The 21,073-nt window shown below is 40.1% G+C and overlaps 1 protein-coding gene across 1 annotated transcript in view; it reads right to left on the bottom strand.

Annotated features, from left to right (window-relative positions):
* Positions 1-21,073, bottom strand: part of LOC122797026 (collagen alpha-1(XXI) chain-like) — a 1,114,432-nt gene that overhangs the window by 865,392 nt on the left and 227,967 nt on the right. The window contains exon 12 of the mRNA XM_044065795.1: positions 17,998-18,051. Coding sequence (XP_043921730.1) covers positions 17,998-18,051 — 54 coding nt within the window. The remainder of the gene's footprint in view (positions 1-17,997; positions 18,052-21,073) is intronic.

Below are 21,073 nucleotides of genomic sequence, written 5' to 3'. Positions count from 1 at the left end.
TTGTTTACATTCTTACATTGGTAATGCACCTAGTTTCAGTTTCAGAAATAATCTAACATTAAAACAACAATTGTGTAATAAAGACGTCAAAAAAACTACCTATAATTCCAGACGCAAAGGTACTTTTCCTTGTAGGTCTTGTACTGCTTGTACACATATTCATAGTACTACACCATATATTCATCCTGTTAGAAATTTTACACTATACTCTCATTCATATGCAGACTGTAAAACCACAGATGTTATTTATTTTGTTTCTGCCAAATATGTCATGCCTTCTATATAGGAAAAACAAATAGAAACTTAAAGGATAGAATATTGGAACACATAAGAGACATCAGAAATAACAAAACTACTAGTGCGCTTGCTCAACATGTTTTAAACACTGACCCTTCACACTCTTTCAAGTTCTTTGTTTTACAACATATACATAGAAATGTGACGGGAGGAGATATAGAAAATTTCACAGAGAGCCGAGAACAAAGATGGATTATCAAGCTCAATGCTGATAGATATCCAGGCTTAAATGGTTGTACATCACTGGTTCCATTTCTTAAAGCTAGACGCCTTCAACACAATTAATTTTTTGCATAAAATAAAAATGGATCACCTTCATTTGCCTAAAAGCTCATTTGCCCGACACTCATTTTCCCCAGACCAAATGACTGAAAGCTCAATTGCCTGAAAGCTCATTTGCCCGAAAGCTCATTTGACTGACAACTAGTATTAGCAAGAAAATGGAATATGCCCCCCTCACCACTGCAGTGCGACCCTGGAGTTAGAATATATAGGTAGGGGGGGTGTGGGGGGCGAAGCCCCCCACTTCATTTCATATGATACTGTTACCTTTTGATGTAATATTGCTTAGTAACAGGAAAGTAAGTGGGGGGCTTCACCCCCCCACACCCCCCTTTGTGGGGGGCTGTGCCCCCCACACCCCCCCTACCTATATATTCTAACTCCAGGGTCACACTGCAGTGGGGAGGGGGGCATATTCCATTTTCTTGCTAATACTAGTTGTCAGTCAAATGAGCTTTCGGGCAAATGAGCTTTCAGGCAAATGAGCTTTCAGTCATTTGGTCTGGGGAAAATGAGTGTCGGGCAAATGAGCTTTCAGGCAAATGAAGGTGATCCAATAAAAATATATATATACATATATTTCTCTTATTATATATTTTGTATTATGCATTCTTTTTTATATATATATTATATATATGCATTTTTATTTTTTATGAGATTATTTAATTGTTTTAAATTAGATATGCATAAATATGAATATGCTATGCATTTTTATTTATATGCATTTTTTATATATATGCATTTTTAATGAGATTATTTAACTGTTTTAAATTAGATATGCATAAATATGAACAAACTTTACATTTTTGTATATATATTTTATATTCATATGCGTATTTTACAATATTCTTGTCATATATGCCTTTAAATTTTCAAAAGTTGTATGATGTCACTAATTGGAAAACATTTTTTTGACTGAGAATGATATAAAACAAGCAGTTGAACAGTTAATTCTTTGTCTGATGAAGCAACGAAGGTTGCGAAAGCGCTTACCTCTCCTTTTTACTTTGTTTAAATAAAGACGTTATTGTGTGGTACCCGGTATAGTGTTTTCTCTCATATACTTCTCTTTTTATATACTGGGTTTTACCTGTATAGCCGTTTTGCTTTTTGTTTATTAGGCCAGCTCAGATGCCTAGGAAATGATATCTAGAAAGAGGGCAGAGTTTATTACTAGTACCTGGAAGGCATTATTATTTTTAACCATATTTAGTTATTCTCTTTGAAGCAAAGACACTTGCTCCAAGAGTGCCTCTCCACCAATTAACAAAGAACTAAAAAAATCTGAGGTCCAGTAAGATTAGAGCAGGTAGAAAGCATCTCTCCTTTAAATGTAGATAAATGAATCTGAACTCCAGTAACTGCAGTCGGACAGGCTTCACTCTCAACATGAGACCTAGAATTGATGGCTGCCCCTGAAAAGACTCTTAAGACTATGTAAATTTAATTTTCTTAAATTTAGCAGGAGACTGTTTATTTTAAACCTTAAGCAAGTATGTTGACTTCACTAGTTCCTAATAATTTGTTACCATATATTTTAATTTAATAAAAGCTTAAAGATTTTTAGATATTCTTCATAACTTTTTGAAAGTAACACAATAAAAATAGGTGTCACCATTGGGTTATTTCCCTTAATAAAATAACAGTTTGTAAGTGAAAATCATTACAGGGAATTTGACAACCACAAAAATAACTTGGTGACTTTCACAGGGAAATTCATTATCAAATTCAAGTAAAAGCCAGAAAAAGGTCACTTAATTAAAGACAAATAGTTAAACATCACTCAGAAAGGCTAGAATATACCAATAACTATCAAAACTACAAAAAAGTGAATGCTTAGTTCAGATAGGGAAAAAAAAGAACAGAGAGACAGAGTCATGTTGTAAACATTTTTTATAGCAGGACCCCCCTCTAAAAGTGATTACACAGGAAAATCACAACTTTTGAAAATATATGGGCAGATAGCTGTCTGTGGTCTGTTCTGAATCAGACTTCCTACAATGAGTAGTATTAATTAAATGTCTAAACTATTAGGTTTCAAAGGGTGAGTGGTGAATACCAGTATTATTCCAAAACAAAATAATAAGGTTTATACATACTTTGAAGTTAAAAGTAAATAAATGTTCCAAGTTAAACAGAGGTGAGGAACAGAGAAGAAAATATGTGAAAAAAGGGTTAAATAATGGAAGACCATATAAGCTACCTTATTACAGAATGAGCCTTCTCCAGCAGGGTATTAATGTACAGGTAAAGCCATCTTGTTTTCTTTCACAGACATGGCTTAGCTGCAATTAGTTAGAGGTACAATTAAATTAAAACAAAAATACATTAAAAAAGAAAGAGAGAAAACTGTAGCAACTAACTGCAGTCACAATGGCAGTTGAAAGAATGAGCTATTTCATTTCTTCTAACTAACAGCAGATCTTAAAATGATGCAGTCGGGTAAAAAATAAAAAAAAATCTGTAACAACTGAAGCAAAAGTTATTAGAACGTGTGTGTGGTGTGTGTGTGTGTGTGTGTGTGTGTGTGTGTGTGTGTGTGTGTGTGTGTATGTTGATGTGCATGTGTGTGTGGATGTTTTGGATATAAAATACTTCCTTCAACACAATTACATATCGTTCTGCAACTTTAACACAATAGGTATTGGAGCTATTGTACTTCAAAAGTATAAAAAATGTGCATGTACAAATGATAAAATAAATAAATGACCCTTCTAGTGGTGAGGAAGCCCTGTTCACAACACCCATGGGCAGGACACTATTTTCTAGTAACAGCACTCATCATGTCAGACAATGTTGCTTACATGGAGAAGACCTATAAAATGCTAAATGGACAGAAAAATACAATACATTTTACACAAGTAAAAATAGCCAGAAATGACAAATAGAGTTGGAATTTTAAGGAGGTGACTTTAGTAGCTAAATAAATAATTATAAACACAGCAAATGATAGATCCCCAAAGTTAGGATTCATACAGGAAAATAAAATATAGTCATTACTGATATGAGGGAACAGCTTCTGCTAGATTTTGCAAGATTCAAGATAGGAATGAAAATTGAAATGCTGCCACTGAGAAAGTTCAGACTGGTTTGCAAAAAAAAAAAAAACATTACTGAAGATGGACAAGGCTAGTATGTAACAAGTACTGAAAAGAAGGCACATGCAATAATGACCAAAACAAATTTTAATAAAAAAATGATTCAGTTACTTAGTTCAGATAGGAGAAAAGAACTGAGAGAAAGAAAGGCATGGCATAATCATTTTTTATAACAGGGCCACCCTCTAAAAGTCATTGTACAGGAAAAACTTTAGTAGTTTTCAGAAAGATGAGAAGACTGCATATTATCAGGTAATCTTAAGCTCTGCCTAGATCTATGGCTGGATGTAACCAGGCTAACATCATAGCACAGTTACAGCACTCAAAAGAAGTATTAAGGTACTAGAAATAAGTTGAGCTAATGAACTTATTTAGTGTTATATCCAGGAACCCAGAAGCAAACCAAGTGTCTCACTAAATATAAAATACATGATGTCTGTATTACAGCTTTGCTTCTGGCAGACTTACAAATAATAATGCAAGGGGGCACTGTTATTCCTACCCAGTTCTCTGGCTATTATAAGGATTAAAATGCAATGAATTAATTAAATAATCTTTTGACTGTCCTCTGAACCCAGTACCATTTTAAGGGAAAGAGGTGGAAGTGTGTCTCCAATGAGTATTCGGTAGTACAACAGTATAAATCACTTTAATACAAAACACAGTCCTGTGATGTTAGCAGAATGGGGGACCTTGTATGGAGTGAAAATAGCTGAAGAAATTGCAGGTATAAGTTACTGATGTTTTTTGTGCAATCATCCCACAATGAGTCATTTGCAGTAACACCAAGCACTACTGCACTCTCTCTTTCACCTGTAACACTCAGATAGTAAAAGTGTACCCACAATACATAAACTCAGCAAAAGTTCAGTAAGGGATATATAGCATTCACTGAGAACTTCACTGTCAAATGTAATCTCTCGTATTCCCACTTCCCAAAGAGAGCAGTCTCCGACCATTCTTCCATTTCTTAACATACTTCTGTGAGAATGCAGGGGATATGAATTCTTTTCACTCACAGTTGTGCAACTGCGGATTCAGCACATTTAAGTAGGAGGATGTAAGAGGAAAACTTCCCACATATGAGGTTTTAGTGGAGCTTGTTTTCCCTGCAAAACATACTTTTTTTTTACTAGTTTAGCTCATTGGGTGTGCAATCTGTGGACTGTGTATTGCTGTCTTGTAGGCAATGAAGACGCAGTGTAACACTTTGTGTGAACATATATCAGATCAGTTCATAGGTTCTATCTCAAAGATATTTATGTGAATGCAGGTGGATAATAGGCCTTTGCAGAGTGCAGCAGTCATTTCTATTTTGCAGAATTTTACACCATGAAGAGCAATTGTCAGTCTCTTACCAGTATGCTGGGGGGCATGAGATCCTATGTGATCAGTCACAATTAGTTGAGGTTAACCAGGTTAATATCTTGGGGTCTACTTATTCATATATACTGCACTGCGATTTTTACCTTCTGACTTTTAGGCTGAACACAGAGTGCTTTGTCTGACACTTTTCTAGATCTATCATTTTTCTGTGGATCACTGTTACTCCGCTTTTGCTGGTCCCCGGCAGTTGGTCTGTGTAGCTGCACCTGGGTCAAATGCAGACTCATCATTGTCTTATCATTAGCTCTATAAATATCACTTTGGCTGTATATAGTTTCATAGTTTCATAGTTTAGTACTAGGCTATCTGCCCTGGGGCATTTATAAGCCTAGCCATAGTGATGTGGCTTTCGCCACCCCACGTAATGGTACAAAAGTGTACAGAATAGATTTAGAATGCTGTGCCTCTGTCTAGTAGTGACACAGTGAAGACCCCCTTACATAACAGAATTAGTTTACTGTGCCTCTGTCTAGTAGTGACACAGAGATGACCCCTGGGGTAAACCTATGATCTCCCATCCACTCGTCAAGATTTCTCTTGAAGAGAGTCAGTGAGGGGCTCTGCCTAACATGAACTGGGATTCTGTTCCAGAGTATGGGAAACCTCTGAGTTATGAATCTGTCCCTCCAGCATGTCCTATTCATATTTGTGCTGAGGTTTAAATCTTTAGCTCTCGTGGTTCTGATGAATTTGGATTTTTTGAGGTGGAGCATGTCCATCAATTCCTGATTGGACATGGCCTTGTACGTCAGGCACAGATCACCTCTGAGTAGGCGGTATGCTACTGAATAGAGCTGGAGTTTCTTTAGTCTGGCAGTATATGACATATGTTGGAGACCCTTGATCCTCTTGGTGAGGTACTTTTGGGGTCTCTCTAGCTGTTGCAAGTGCCGGGTGAGGTACATACCAAATGGGGCATTGTACTTAATCATGGGCCTGATAAGGGAGGAGTATAGGGGTACAATGACCTCCTTTGATCTGGATGTGAATCCCTTCATGATAAGGTGGGCAAGGTAGAAAGTCTTTCTAACCACTTTGGCAACGTGGGTGTCAAATGAGAGGTCAATATCGACTTGGGTCCCCAGGTCTCGGATTACTTTTTCCGTACTCAGTGGGTTACTGTCTATGTGATAATTTGTGGGTACTTTGTTTTTCCCAAAGGGGATGACTATACATTTTTTGGCATTTAGTTTAAGGCCATGACTCCGGCACCAGTTGTCCATTTCAGTGAGGCCTTTCTGTAGGATGTATGTGTCAGCTGGTGTATCGACTATGGCGCCTAGTTTGCAGTCATCTGCGAACTTTGTCAGCCACAACCTTCCCATGTTTGCTTTCACATCTGTGAAATAAATGCCGAGCAAGAGGGGTCCCAGGACAGAGCCCTGTGGGACACCACTTGTGACTGGCTTTGAGTCTGACATGGCTCCAGCGATTTTGACTTTATGGGTTCTATCCTTTAGCCAGTTAGCAACCCATCTTGTGACATATGGATTTACATTTAAGCTGTTGAGCTTGTCTATGATGCCAGAGTGGGGTATTGTGTCGAAAGCTTTAGCCAAGTCCAGGTAGGCTGTATGGACTGCCTTGCCCTCGTCAATGGCTCTAGTGACTGTTTCAAAAAAGTCAACCGGGTTCAAAAGGCAGGATCTGCCCTTTACAAAGCCGAACTGGGTAGGATCAAGTGTCTGTAAGTCCCCAATGTCTCTGTTTATGAGTTCCATAATGATTCTTTCCATAGCTTTGCAGACCAGGCTGGTTACGCTTATGGGGCGGTAGTTACCAGGGTCTGTAGAGGTGCCTCCTTTGTGGAGTGGGACTACTGTTGCTGTACGCCAGTGTTCAGGTACATATCCTGTAGTAAGGCTAAGGTTAAATAGCATTTTTATGTGCGGGTTTAGCTCCTCTTGGAGTTCACATAGCACGCAACCCGGGATACCGTCAGGTCCCATTGATGCTGTGTTTTTAGCTTTGCTGAGGGCAGTTCTCACCTGGACATCTGAGATGACAGTGAGGTTACATTCAGCTGGGATAAGTATTTCTTCTTTTGGGGGTGAGGGAGGGGAGAAATTTGCACTGAACCTGTCTGCCAGAATGTTGGCAATATCTGTGGGTTCAGTGTATTTTTTGCCATTGTAAACTAACTCTGAACATATCTGAGGGTTTCCGCCCAGGTTTCTAACATAGCAGAAGAAGGCCTTGTGGTTATCTTTAGTGTCCATAGCGATTTTTCTCTCAAAGTTGGTCTTGGATGTTTTTATGAGAGAACGTAGCTTTCTACTAGTGCTGGTCAGAGATGCCTTCTCTTTATGGGATTCTGCTCTGTCATGCAGTAGCTTCCTTCTTTTGTTATACAATTTGTTTATGGCTGGGGTCCACCAGACAGGACGCCTGCCCTTGGTGGAGAGGGTCTTGGTTTTATTTGGGATTGCATGGTCCATGCATTCTTGGAGATGTCCGTAGAAAGCATTTGTGAAGGATTCTGCATTGTGGGATGTGGTTTCCACTGGCCCAGTGGGCTTAAAGGATACCATCTCAGTTTTAAGAAGTGTAAAGTCGGCTTTTGAGAAGTTTTTCACTGTAGTCTTTTGTGTTGGGGTGGAGGTGGGATATGTATATCCAGGGTGATTAATTTGTGGTCAGATCTCACTAGTGAGGGGTATACTTCCGGTGTGGAGCACTTTGTCCCCATGTTTGTGATGATCAGGTCTAGTATATTATCTCCCCTTGTGGGAGAGGTGACTAGCTGTTCCATTGCATTTGAATTTATGAATTCCAGGAACCTTTGGGCTAGGGTGTTTGGGCTAGAATAATGCACCCAGTCTATGTTAGGGTAGTTGAAGTCTCCCAATATGATGGTGTTTGGTAAGACATTCATATCCTCCAATGTCTTCAGGAAGGCTGAATGGGGTTCCTGAGATTGGGAGGGTGGTCTGTAACATGCTACCAGTTGTATAGCAGTTTTGCCTACAGTTAGTTGCACCTGGATGGTCTCTGATGCTTCATGTGTTGCCACTAACCTGGAGGTGTGGGTGTCCTTGATGAATATGGACACTCCCCCTCCCTTTTTGGTTTGGCCTGAGTTTTGGGGCCGAAAAGCATGATACGAGGTATAGCCTGGTAGCGCTGGGGTGCTCTCAGGAGCCTTGAACCAGGTTTCAGTTACTGCACAGACATCGATGTTCTCCATACTGAGGAGTGCTTCGAGAGCCTGCATCTTGAGATTTAGACTCTTGGCGTTGAGCAGCATTACCCTTAATTTTTTTCCATTTTTGTTTTCTAAGGAGGTGGGTTTGTCTTTTGAGCCTTGCCTAAAAAAGGCACTATAGGGGTGGCAAGAGCCTTAGCCAATATCCGGAAGCCCAGTGGTGACAGATGCAAGTCGTCCCTTGCGAATCAGCGTGGCTTGTCCAGCATGTCATCCCAAGCAGACAGACATTGGATCCCCCTAGAATGACACCAGTATTTGAGCCAATTATTAAAGCTGATCATCTTGTCTTTGTATTGTGGCATCATTCTTGGTGAGGGCAAGATGCTGCTCAGGGTCAGGGTCATACCAGCCTGGGCTACATAATCAGAGAGCTCCTCTATGTCTCTTTTCATGTAGTCCAGGGAGGTACATCTCAGGTCATTCACGCCGGCATGGACAATGACGGAGTCATATTTGTACTTGCTTTGGAGTGACCTGAGTGCGTGTGTTATGTGGCAGATCCTAGCTCCCGATAGGCAGCTCACCGTTACCCTCTCCTTGTTCAGCCTGGTAAGCGGAAAGTCAGTGTGTCTGAGTATAGAGTCACCTATTACTAGTGTATCAGGCATGGTGTTTGGCCTTAAGGGCTGAGATTGTTTGACACACTGATTTATTGAAGTATGTGCTGCATGTGTTATGTTTTGAGGTGGTGGATTTTTGGGTGTCTGCTTTGGGAGCCTCTGTTGTTTTGGTAAGTTTTTGTTAGAGCCTCGAGTATGTCTTTGTGTTATTATGTGTTTGGTTTGCAGTTGTGGTAGGTCTATGTGGGAATGGGTTTGGTATGTGTGTGGTTACCTTCTCCTCCTGTCTGGTCTTGCCAGTCCTGAGTTGAGAGAGTTCAGCATCCAGTTTGGCTATATAGTTGCATCTCTCACATGTATTTGTGTTTGTTGGGAGGAGGAGAGGGTTGTCTGTGTACATGAGACAATTGTAGCATTGTCTCAAGATTCCCAGATTAACCAGCTGAACCGGAGAGGATGCTAGTAATCTACCACTCGACATGCTAGAATATTATAAGGGAGTGTTGTGCCTTTAAGGGAAGTGGGTACTCACAGGGGTGGTAGGTGGATGTAGTGCTTACTTTAGTTAGCGAGTGCTTACTTAGAAGAGAGGTTTTGAGAACACGTGCTAGGCTTATAATAAAGCGAGTAGACTGATTATTATAAGAGTAGAGCTTTCTTAAGGGAAAATTTGAAGAGCAGACTTGGCGGAGCCAGAAAAGTTTAACGGCGTGCTATGCGCACAAACGTGCAAAGTCGTGCAAACGCGGATTTTAAACAGGGAACTTCATAAGAGCTAGAAATGGTCCAAAACAACCAATTACTACAATATTTGTGCTGAGGTCACTCCTTCAGGGACAGATAGGCTGCTCAAGGCTCCCCACTCCCACTGGTGAGCAAAGAAACTTCCTTCTATCCAAGTAAGGCAATGGACAACACAGGAACTACACCACAGCCCAGAATACAGCAAAGCCTGTATACTGGTCTAAACTAGTCAAGGAGAGGCGGGAAAACAAGGATTTTATTTGTTTTTTTTTTTGTTTTTGAGATAGAAAGCACACAGAAATGCAGGAAACAGTAATAAATCAGTTACACAGGCTAGCACACTTTAGTGGGCAGCCTCAACAGTTAAATTTAACAAACAAACAAACAACTTTCGACCAATTTTCGACTAAATGAAACTTTAAGTGCAGATAATATATAATGCAACAAACAGTTAAAAAACAGTTTAAGCTTGTTCAAAGTAAGCAATAGAAGGTATTTCAGGTAAAAAACAGCAAAAAATAATTAAATTAGGAAAGTAGTCGCTTTTCTCAGTTCTCTGCTGCTAGGACCACTCTGCAGGACCACAAGGAGCTGTTTATGAGTAGTACAGCCAGAAAAAAACGCTCAGAGGCGGATTTTAAACAGGGAACTTCAAAAGAGTTAGAAATGGTCCAAAACAACCAATTACTACAAGCTCTTGTGCTGAGGTCACTCCTTCAGGGACAGATAGGCTGCTCAAGGCTCCCCACTCCCACTGGTGAGCAAAGAAACTTCCTTCTATCCAAGTAAGGCAATGGACAACACAGGAACTACACCACAGCCCAGAATACAGCAAAGACTGTATACTGGTCTAAACTAGTCAAGGAGAGGCGGGAAAACAAGGATATTTTTTTGTTTTGAGATAGAAAGCACACAGAAATGCAGGAAACAGTAATAAATCAGTTACACAGGCTAGCACACTTTAGTGGGCAGCCTCAACAGTTAAATTTAACAAACAAACAAACAACTTTCGACCATTTTTCGACTAAATTAAACTTTAAGTGCAGATAATATATAATGCAACAAACAGTTAAAAAAACAGTGTAAGCTTGTTCAAAGTAAGCAAGAGAAGGTATTTCAGGTAAAAAACAGCAAAAAATACTTAAATCAGGAAAGTAGTCGCTTTTCTCAGTTCTCTGCTGAGTAGGCGATATGCGAAGGAGTAAAGCTGGAGTTTTTTGAGACGGTCTGCATAGGGCATTTGTTTGAGGCCGGTAATCCTCTTTGTGAGGTATTTCTGCAGCCTTTCCAGTTGTTGTAAATGTCTTGTGAGGTACATACCAAAAGGGGCATTGTACTCTATAATGAGTCTAATGAGTGATGAGTAGAGGGGAACAATGACCTCTTTTTTTCCTGGATGAGGTGTGCCATATAGAAGGATTTCCTGACTACTGTGGCGATGTGATTATCAAAGGAGAGACTACTGTCCACCTGTGTCCCAAGGTCTCTTATCACACTTTCAGTGTTACGTATACTACTGTCTATGTTGTAGTTCATGGGTACAGAGTTTTTACCAAAGGGGATGACAATGCACTTTTTGGCATTGAGCTTGAGGCTATGGCTTTGACACCAGGCATCTGTCTCAGTGAGGCCCTTTTGTAGGATGTCCACATCGTTAGGAGGTTCGATTATGGCTCCTAGTTTGCAGTCATCTGCGAACTTCATTAGCCAAAGACCTTCTGTGTTAGCCTGTACTTCAGAGAAGTAGATTCCAAACAGGAGAAGACCCAGGACTGAACCCTGTGGTACTCTACTTGTCACTGGTCTGAAGTCGGATTTGGAGTCTGCTACTTTTACAGTGTGGGGTCTGTCAGTGAGCCAGTTGGCAACCCATCTTGTGACATAGGGATTTATACCTAGTTTAGTGAGTTTATCTATAATTCTAGAGTGGGGGATGGTGTCGAAAGGCATTATGAAATAAATGGAGTAATGAGAAATGAAATATCTGAGAAATTTCAACAATGCTGGAAATTAAATGTGAGATGCACAGGAAATAAATTTAAATAACAGTTGGTATAATGAAAGAAATTCTAAACTCATAAAAGCTGAAAATACCAACAAGGAATGAATTGTAACAAGTGATGAATGAAGTGAGTGAGGTGGAAATCTTGATACTACCATACAAAGGAACACAAATATAGCAGACGGGGCTAATTGGAAACTAAATGAAAATTTCCTCTAAAGAATAAACATGCAGAGATGGCATGCAAAAGCAAAGACAACACCCCTAAAATGTTTGAAACAAATGGTCTAGGTAAAATAAAATATACTAATAGTAGGACTGAATGTATAATCAAACAAACAAAAATTGGTTCATAGGTAGTTCCAAAGCATGCAGTCCAGGATGTGGGTGGAGGTTGTGGATTTTTGTATTTTACTGGCCCAGGGCTGATTCCATTAGAATTTGATTGGTGTGGTCAGATCTCACTAGTGAGGGGTATACTTCGGTGTGGAGCACTTTGTCCCCATGTTTGTGATGATCAGGTCTAGTATATTATCTCCCTTGTGGGAGAGGTGACTAGCTGTTCCATTGCATTTGAATTTATGAATTCCAGGAACCTTTGGGCTAGGGTGTTTGGGCTAGAATAATGCACCCAGTCTATGTTAGGGTAGTTGAAGTCTCCCAATATGATGGTGTTTGGTAAGACATTCATATCCTCCAATGTCTTCAGGAAGGCTGAATGGGGTTCCTGAGATTGGGAGGGTGGTCTGTAACATGCTACCAGTTGTATAGCAGTTTTGCCTACAGTTAGTTGCACCTGGATGGTCTCTGATGCTTCATGTGTTGCCACTAACCTGGAGGTGTGGGTGTCCTTGATGAATATGGACACTCCCTCCTTTTGGTTTGGCCTGAGTTTTGGGGCGAAAAGCATGATACGAGGTATAGCCTGGTAGCTGGGGTGCTCTCAGGAGCCTTGAACCAGGTTTCAGTTACTGCACAGACATCGATGTTCTCCATACTGAGGAGTGCTTCGAGAGCCTGCATCTTGAGATTTAGACTCTTGGCGTTGAGCAGCATTACCCTTAATTTTTTCCATTTTGTTTTCTAAGGAGGTGGGTTTGTCTTTGAGCCTTGCCTAAAAAAGGCACTATAGGGGTGGCAAGAGCCTTAGCCAATATCCGGAAGCCCAGTGGTGACAGATGCAAGTCGTCCCTTGCGAATCAGCGTGGCTTGTCCAGCATGTCATCCCAAGCAGACAGACATTGGATCCCCCAAGAATGACACCAGTATTTGAGCCAATTATTAAAGCTGATCATCTTGTCTTTGTATTGTGGCATCATTCTTGGTGAGGGCAAGATGCTGCTCAGGGTCAGGGTCATACCAGCCTGGGCTACATAATCAGAGAGCTCCTCTATGTCTCTTTTCATGTAGTCCAGGGAGGTACATCTCAGGTCATTCACGCCGGCATGGACAATGACGGAGTCATATTTGTACTTGCTTTGGAGTGACCTGAGTGCGTGTGTTATGTGGCAGATCCTAGCTCCCGATAGGCAGCTCACCGTTACCCTCTCCTTGTTCAGCCTGGTAAGCGGAAAGTCAGTGTGTCTGAGTATAGAGTCACCTATTACTAGTGTATCAGGCATGGTGTTTGGCCTTAAGGGCTGAGATTGTTTGACACACTGATTTATTGAAGTATGTGCTGCATGTGTTATGTTTTGAGGTGGTGGATTTTTGGGTGTCTGCTTTGGGAGCCTCTGTTGTTTTGGTAAGTTTTTTGTTAGAGCCTCCGAGTATGTCTTTGTGTTATTATGTGTTTGGTTTGCAGTTGTGGTAGGTCTATGTGGGAATGGGTTTGGTATGTGTGTGGTTACCTTCTCCTCCTGTCTGGTCTTGCCAGTCCTGAGTTGAGAGAGTTCAGCATCCAGTTTGGCTATATAGTTGCATCTCTCACATGTATTTGTGTTTGTTGGGAGGAGGAGAGGGTTGTCTGTGTACATGAGACAATTGTAGCATTGTCTCAAGATTCCCAGATTAACCAGCTGAACCGGAGAGGATGCTAGTAATCTACCACTCGACATGCTAGAATATTATAAGGGAGTGTTGTGCCTTTAAGGGAAGTGGGTACTCACAGGGGTGGTAGGTGGATGTAGTGCTTACTTTAGTTAGCGAGTGCTTACTTAGAAGAGAGGTTTTGAGAACACGTGCTAGGCTTATAATAAAGCGAGTAGACTGATTATTATAAGAGTAGAGCTTTCTTAAGGGAAAATTTGAAGAGCAGACTTGGCGGAGCCAGAAAAAGTTTAACCGGCGCTGTGCTATGCGCACAAACGTGCAAAGTCGTGCAAACGCGGATTTTAAACAGGGAACTTCATAAGAGCTAGAAATGGTCCAAAACAACCAATTACTACAATATTTGTGCTGAGGTCACTCCTTCAGGGACAGATAGGCTGCTCAAGGCTCCCCACTCCCACTGGTGAGCAAAGAAACTTCCTTCTATCCAAGTAAGGCAATGGACAACACAGGAACTACACCACAGCCCAGAATACAGCAAAGCCTGTATACTGGTCTAAACTAGTCAAGGAGAGGCGGGAAAACAAGGATTTTATTTGTTTTTCTTTTGTTTTGAGATAGAAAGCACACAGAAATGCAGGAAACAGTAATAAATCAGTTACACAGGCTAGCACACTTTAGTGGGCAGCCTCAACAGTTAAATTTAACAAACAAACAAACAACTTTCGACCAATTTTCGACTAAATGAAACTTTAAGTGCAGATAATATATAATGCAACAAACAGTTAAAAACAGTTTAAGCTTGTTCAAAGTAAGCAATAGAAGGTATTTCAGGTAAAAAACAGCAAAAAATAATTAAATTAGGAAAGTAGTCGCTTTTCTCAGTTCTCTGCTGCTAGGACCACTCTGCAGGACCACAAGGAGCTGTTTATGAGTAGTACAGCCAGAAAAAAACGCTCAGAGGCGGATTTTAAACAGGGAACTTCAAAAGAGTTAGAAATGGTCCAAAACAACCAATTACTACAAGCTCTTGTGCTGAGGTCACTCCTTCAGGGACAGATAGGCTGCTCAAGGCTCCCCACTCCCACTGGTGAGCAAAGAAACTTCCTTCTATCCAAGTAAGGCAATGGACAACACAGGAACTACACCACAGCCCAGAATACAGCAAAGACTGTATACTGGTCTAAACTAGTCAAGGAGAGGCGGGAAAACAAGGATATTTTTTTTGTTTTTGAGATAGAAAGCACACAGAAATGCAGGAAACAGTAATAAATCAGTTACACAGGCTAGCACACTTTAGTGGGCAGCCTCAACAGTTAAATTTAACAAACAAACAAACAACTTTCGACCATTTTTCGACTAAATTAAACTTTAAGTGCAGATAATATATAATGCAACAAACAGTTAAAAAAACAGTGTAAGCTTGTTCAAAGTAAGCAAGAGAAGGTATTTCAGGTAAAAAACAGCAAAAAATACTTAAATCAGGAAAGTAGTCGCTTTTCTCAGTTCTCTGCTGAGTAGGCGATATGCGAAGGAGTAAAGCTGGAGTTTTTTGAGACGGTCTGCATAGGGCATTTGTTTGAGGCCGGTAATCCTCTTTGTGAGGTATTTCTGCAGCCTTTCCAGTTGTTGTAAATGTCTTGTGAGGTACATACCAAAAGGGGCATTGTACTCTATAATGAGTCTAATGAGTGATGAGTAGAGGGGAACAATGACCTCTTTTTTTCCTGGATGAGGTGTGCCATATAGAAGGATTTCCTGACTACTGTGGCGATGTGATTATCAAAGGAGAGACTACTGTCCACCTGTGTCCCAAGGTCTCTTATCACACTTTCAGTGTTACGTATACTACTGTCTATGTTGTAGTTCATGGGTACAGAGTTTTTACCAAAGGGGATGACAATGCACTTTTTGGCATTGAGCTTGAGGCTATGGCTTTGACACCAGGCATCTGTCTCAGTGAGGCCCTTTTGTAGGATGTCCACATCGTTAGGAGGTTCGATTATGGCTCCTAGTTTGCAGTCATCTGCGAACTTCATTAGCCAAAGACCTTCTGTGTTAGCCTGTACTTCAGAGAAGTAGATTCCAAACAGGAGAAGACCCAGGACTGAACCCTGTGGTACTCTACTTGTCACTGGTCTGAAGTCGGATTTGGAGTCTGCTACTTTTACAGTGTGGGGTCTGTCAGTGAGCCAGTTGGCAACCCATCTTGTGACATAGGGATTTATACCTAGTTTAGTGAGTTTATCTATAATTCTAGAGTGGGGGATGGTGTCGAAAGGCATTATGAAATAAATGGAGTAATGAGAAATGAAATATCTGAGAAATTTCAACAATGCTGGAAATTAAATGTGAGATGCACAGGAAATAAATTTAAATAACAGTTGGTATAATGAAAGAAATTCTAAACTCATAAAAGCTGAAAATACCAACAAGGAATGAATTGTAACAAGTGATGAATGAAGTGAGTGAGGTGGAAATCTTGATACTACCATACAAAAGGAACACAAATATAGCAGACGGGGCTAATTGGAAACTAAATGAAAATTTCCTCTAAAGAATAAACATGCAGAGATGGCATGCAAAAGCAAAGACAACACCCCTAAAATGTTTGAAACAAATGGTCTAGGTAAAATAAAATATACTAATAGTAGGACTGAATGTATAATCAAACAAACAAAAAATTGGTTCATAGGTAGTTCCAAAGCATGCAGTCCAGGAGACCTTTAATGTACCTAGTAACACTGGCTGGTTAAATGACTTGCTTAAGGTCCTATGGTAGGCAAATGATAGCTGAGGGATTCAAACCCTTTCCCATAGGAAGTAACCTTAATCCACTTTGTCAATTGCCAGACTAATCTGTTTAACTCTCACGTTGTGCATATAATTTAATAGAACACACAGACTGAGAAGTAGGAAGTGGTATCTAGCAAGTGAAAGAAACAGGTTAGAGGAATTATACTGAAACAGAAACCCCACCCTATAAATTGCCCGTATGGAATCTGTTCCTTGCAGAATGAATGCTTTTAACTGCTAGTAGGGGGGGGGGGGCAGTTTTACAGTGAATGGAAGCAGCTGGGGATTAAAAGCAGTAACTACACAAATACATAAAGGTGATCTAAAAGATTTTAAGGTAAAGTGGTGCAGCGGTAGCATTGTCGCCTCACAGCAAGTGGTTCTCCAGTTTGATTCTCTGGGGTGACTTCTGTGTGGAGTCTATGTTCTGCATTTGTGTGGGCTTTCTCTGGATGTTTGGGTTTCTTTCCACGTTACAAAGACATGTGCCTGGAGCATTTTGCCCCAGGCCTCCCCTGAAAATTGTCTTTGTTCAAAGTCAGACTTTCCCGGTAAACAAATGTTAAATAAATAAAATAAAAGTGTTGCTCAGGGATGCTTTTACCCTCTCTGTTATATACAGAAGCAAAATGTTACAATTTGTCTGGTGTTCAGACAATGCATTTCAGAGAAACTATGTTTTTGTTTAATAAAGCAAAAAAGGCACAGTTTCTCAGAAATATTATCTTCTGCAAATACAATAATAAACCAGCAGCCTGGCTCCTTGATACAAAGGGATGAAGCCCTGAGTCTGACCATGCACTATAGGAGCCCGGCATAGAGGAAAGGAATGAAGAGGCATGACCTATTTGTGTTACTCAGAGGGAGGGGAGGGCTGTAGTCATATAGAAAGCAGACAGAAATGTATAATTTTCCCTGCGTAGAGCAAACAAACACTTCCTGTGCCTTAGAGTTGGAGGTGAGGCCACTTGTTGGCGGCATCACTTGCAGAAGTGAAAGATGCCCAGTACAGTCATCCCATTACACATCTCCCATCCTCTTCCTAGTTGAGCTTGTACACAGAAAGGTAATGCCAAAAGTAATAAAAACCTTGAAAAATCCTAATGGTCTTAATGATGGCTCCTCTCGGTGATCTCTAGCCCGAGATCATGAGAGAATGAATGGGTCATTTGGCTAGGAGGGAGTAAATGATCAGCAGGCAGTAAAGGCAAAATGTTCAAATAATAATAATAATAATAATAATAATAATAATAATAATAATAATAATACCCTCCCTAACTAAGAATACTAACTCTAAGGCACTTGAAAGGATATCCTTAGTTATAGTTTTGTTGGTAAAGCTATGATTTTCTCTAATTCTGTTTTGTGCAAGCAGCATTTGTGAAATCAACATTGAAGTAGTTAGCTGTGGTTTAGTGTTATAACATGTCATGTTTAATTCAATGTAAAAACAAATAAAAAGCAATCTTGGACTACACAGCAGCTCAAACGAGTGTGATGATTTACTTTTGTTCAGTTTTACTCTGTTTTCTACATTTATAGAAATAAACTGCATTTTACAGAATGTTTTCTGCAACACAGATAACCGTAAGGATATTCATCAGCAAAGCACAGAGGTACACAGAATATTTTTACCTTAGGTCCTGGAGGTCCTGGAATTCCAGGGAATCCTGGTGGTCCCTGATTACCCTTAAAGATAAATACAACTATTATGAAACTCTGATAAGTGTAGAACATTACACAATGTTACTGTGAAAAGTAGCAATTAAAACTAAAATCATACAAAAATATAACACGGCAGCCTGCAGTGGTGATATCAGTATTTCAGATAAGTAGCACCTGCTTACAACCAAAAGTGGAAGCACAGAAGAGACAGCAGTGATATTTAAAAAGTTTGTTTTAGCTTGTGGATGACATTTATATTCACCTTTTGCTAATTTTATCTCGCATTAATTCTCTATAGGTGTTCCTGTGCACTACTTTTATATCCAATTCTGGATGTCTGTCTTGTTGAAAATTCTTTACCAATCCATCCCTTGTAAATTAATCAGTGTCATTGTTTTGAGAGAATGGAAAAACAGATTTATATCTGAATCTAGACAGCTGAAGTTACCTGCAAGTACCTGCTGATGATTTAACTAAAAATATGGAACCAGGCTGGCCTAGAAACAGGGAATGAAGAGTGGTGTGACTCAGCTAAGGTCTAGTAAGAGGGAGGACTAAGTGTCATGGGTTCCTAACAGATCCAGTTAAAAATTTTAGTAGTTGAGGCAGTGGCAATGAATTGTAGCTGAATGGGTTGGTATTAGTCATAATAACCTAGGACCCAGTGATGAACAACACTGATGAGCAAAACCATCAAACTAACAAAAGTGAGGCTGCCCGTTGGCATAGGAGCAAGGTGTCCATCTATGCTACCAGTTACCAAGGATCATGGAGTGACCTGAGAAGCCAAAATTCTGACATGAAGGGGGGTATACTTGAGCAGCTGATAGCCAGCTTGCCCTCCTTGTGTCACTGCATACCAGAACCAAGAAGATGTGCAGTGTTAGGGATGAGCAGATAAAACTTCTCAATTGTACAAATGTTTTTTATGTAATCGGCATTCATAAATGAGATCACATAAGAGCAAGATTTCCAAAGAAATTTAACAGTAAAAATTAAGAATAAGAATAACTTAGAAAACACTTTTGTAGGGAGGCTTTGCTCCCTATACCCCAGCATGGAGGGTTGCACCCCCACACACCTGCCCAGCATGGAGAGTTGCACCCCCACACACCTGCTACACATATATCAACTCTAAAGATCAATGCATCTCGGGGAAGGGAAAATCTCCATATACCACAATAAGCTTTGCATATAAGTTATTTCACAGCTAATTTCAAATTCAAGCAAGGCACTCAACTGTGTCAGCATTAATGATGCTGAAACTTGGAAGTGGATGCAACCTCCCTTTGGTCTTGCAAACCTATCGAAGAAATTAATTCAGTCTATAAAAAGGGTGGGCAGGTAATTTTAAACTGGGAAAGATTAGGAGTCTTGACTGGCAGTAGGTGGTCCAGTTCTCAGTGGGAATTAAAAATATAAGAAAGTTAAAGAAATAAATCTTCTATGCAGCGCTAAAGAGGAATGGGCCCCTGATTTGACTGACAGGGTTGGGCAAGTCAGAAAACAGCAGCTGAATTGAAGCCCCTACTGTGGGAAGTGTTTGGCAATGTCATGGTGACTAGCTTTCAGATGGTGTTGGGTTCAGTAAACCATTCTGGGGATTCATGATGAGGTATCTGCAAAACTGCCAAGGCTGTTCTCAGCAAAGGTGGAGAAATGCTGACTTTGACTACGGGTATTGTCAAGAGATGGAATGGATACATTCAGGAATTCTTGAACTCAGAGTGTTTAGTGCAAGGAGTAAATTAATGGCTTAGGTCCCATTCTGTACATGAGTTTATTGAAGCAATTAAGGAGTTATGCTATGGTTAGGTTGTGGGACTGGCTGAGATTCATACCCAATACTGAATTTGCTAGATTCTTTTGGCATAATGAAGTTAGCCAGCCTATTCAGTGTTGCATGGGAAACAGGAATTTTAGCTCTGAACTGAGAAATTGAGGATCAGAGGCTTCCGTTTTTAAAATAGGAAAGAAAGCGATGTGTTCCAAATATACAGGGATCATATTCTTCAGCCTTCAGTAAAAAATTTATACCAGGGTGCAGTAAAAAGACACTTTGCTGACAGCTGAGCCTTTGAAAGCGTGTGTGGATTAAGTCCTGGCCATAGGAGTAGGTCAACTCTTTCTTCTTACACAGACATTGGTGGTGTCATGGAAGACTTGATGATATTATCTATCACTGTGTGCTGGGTGTGGTGTATCCTTCAGCAGAAACTGGTGGTATCATAGGAGTGCACCGGTGTGATCTACCACTGTCTTGTGGACTTGGAGAAAGCATGATTACTTAGATGGTGTTACAACAGTAGGGGTCTATCTCAAATTCTAGTTTAAGTTAACTGTATTATCCTAAAGCACTCTACACAAACATGGATGTATGAAATGCCTGACTGTTTAATAGCACAGAAGAATTAATAGTCATTCATAACAAAGCGATTTCTGAAAAGCATAATAAAATTAACTATAAATGTCAAAGTATATAAGGCTTGATTCTGACGCTTGGTCTTCACTTCTTATTGATCTCTGTAACTGCCATTTCCCCATGTGTACTCCAAAGCTGAGATAATTGTTTATAGCATTTCAACTAGTTCAGTTTTGACCCATTGAAGCCTTTAACACCTGTACAACTTCAGTTGTATATTTGATTGTAATACTGAAGATTTTTCTTTTTTCTTTTCATTTAAAAATATATTTTTGATGAAATTATTTTATTGCACTGAAGCCATTTTTGCAGCTCAAGTAGAACATTATCTGATATATTGGATAAGTGCGGATTTATCAAGGTTTTGCAGCAGTTGTACATGTCCTGTACATCTGCGTATCTTATTGATAAATCTGAGAGCTGAAAAGGTAAGAAGATGAGTCTATGAGACAGTCCTCATTATGCAGTATATTTGCCAGACTATTGGCTGTATTTACTCAGACAGGTAGCTGTTGAATGAATGGAGACAGTGCTGAATACACTCCGTCTCAACCAAACTATGCTCAAGGAAGGTATGGACAGCTAGGCTGAACATTTTTTGGAGAAGCTCAGAAATATAGTTGT

This window comes from Protopterus annectens, chromosome 3.part0, assembly GCF_019279795.1.
Source record: "Protopterus annectens isolate FY-2018-M chromosome 3.part0, PAN1.0, whole genome shotgun sequence".
Taxonomy (NCBI): Eukaryota; Metazoa; Chordata; order Ceratodontiformes; family Protopteridae; genus Protopterus; species Protopterus annectens.
Note: the sequence above shows the minus strand (reverse complement) of the source record. Positions and strands in the feature narration are given on the sequence as shown.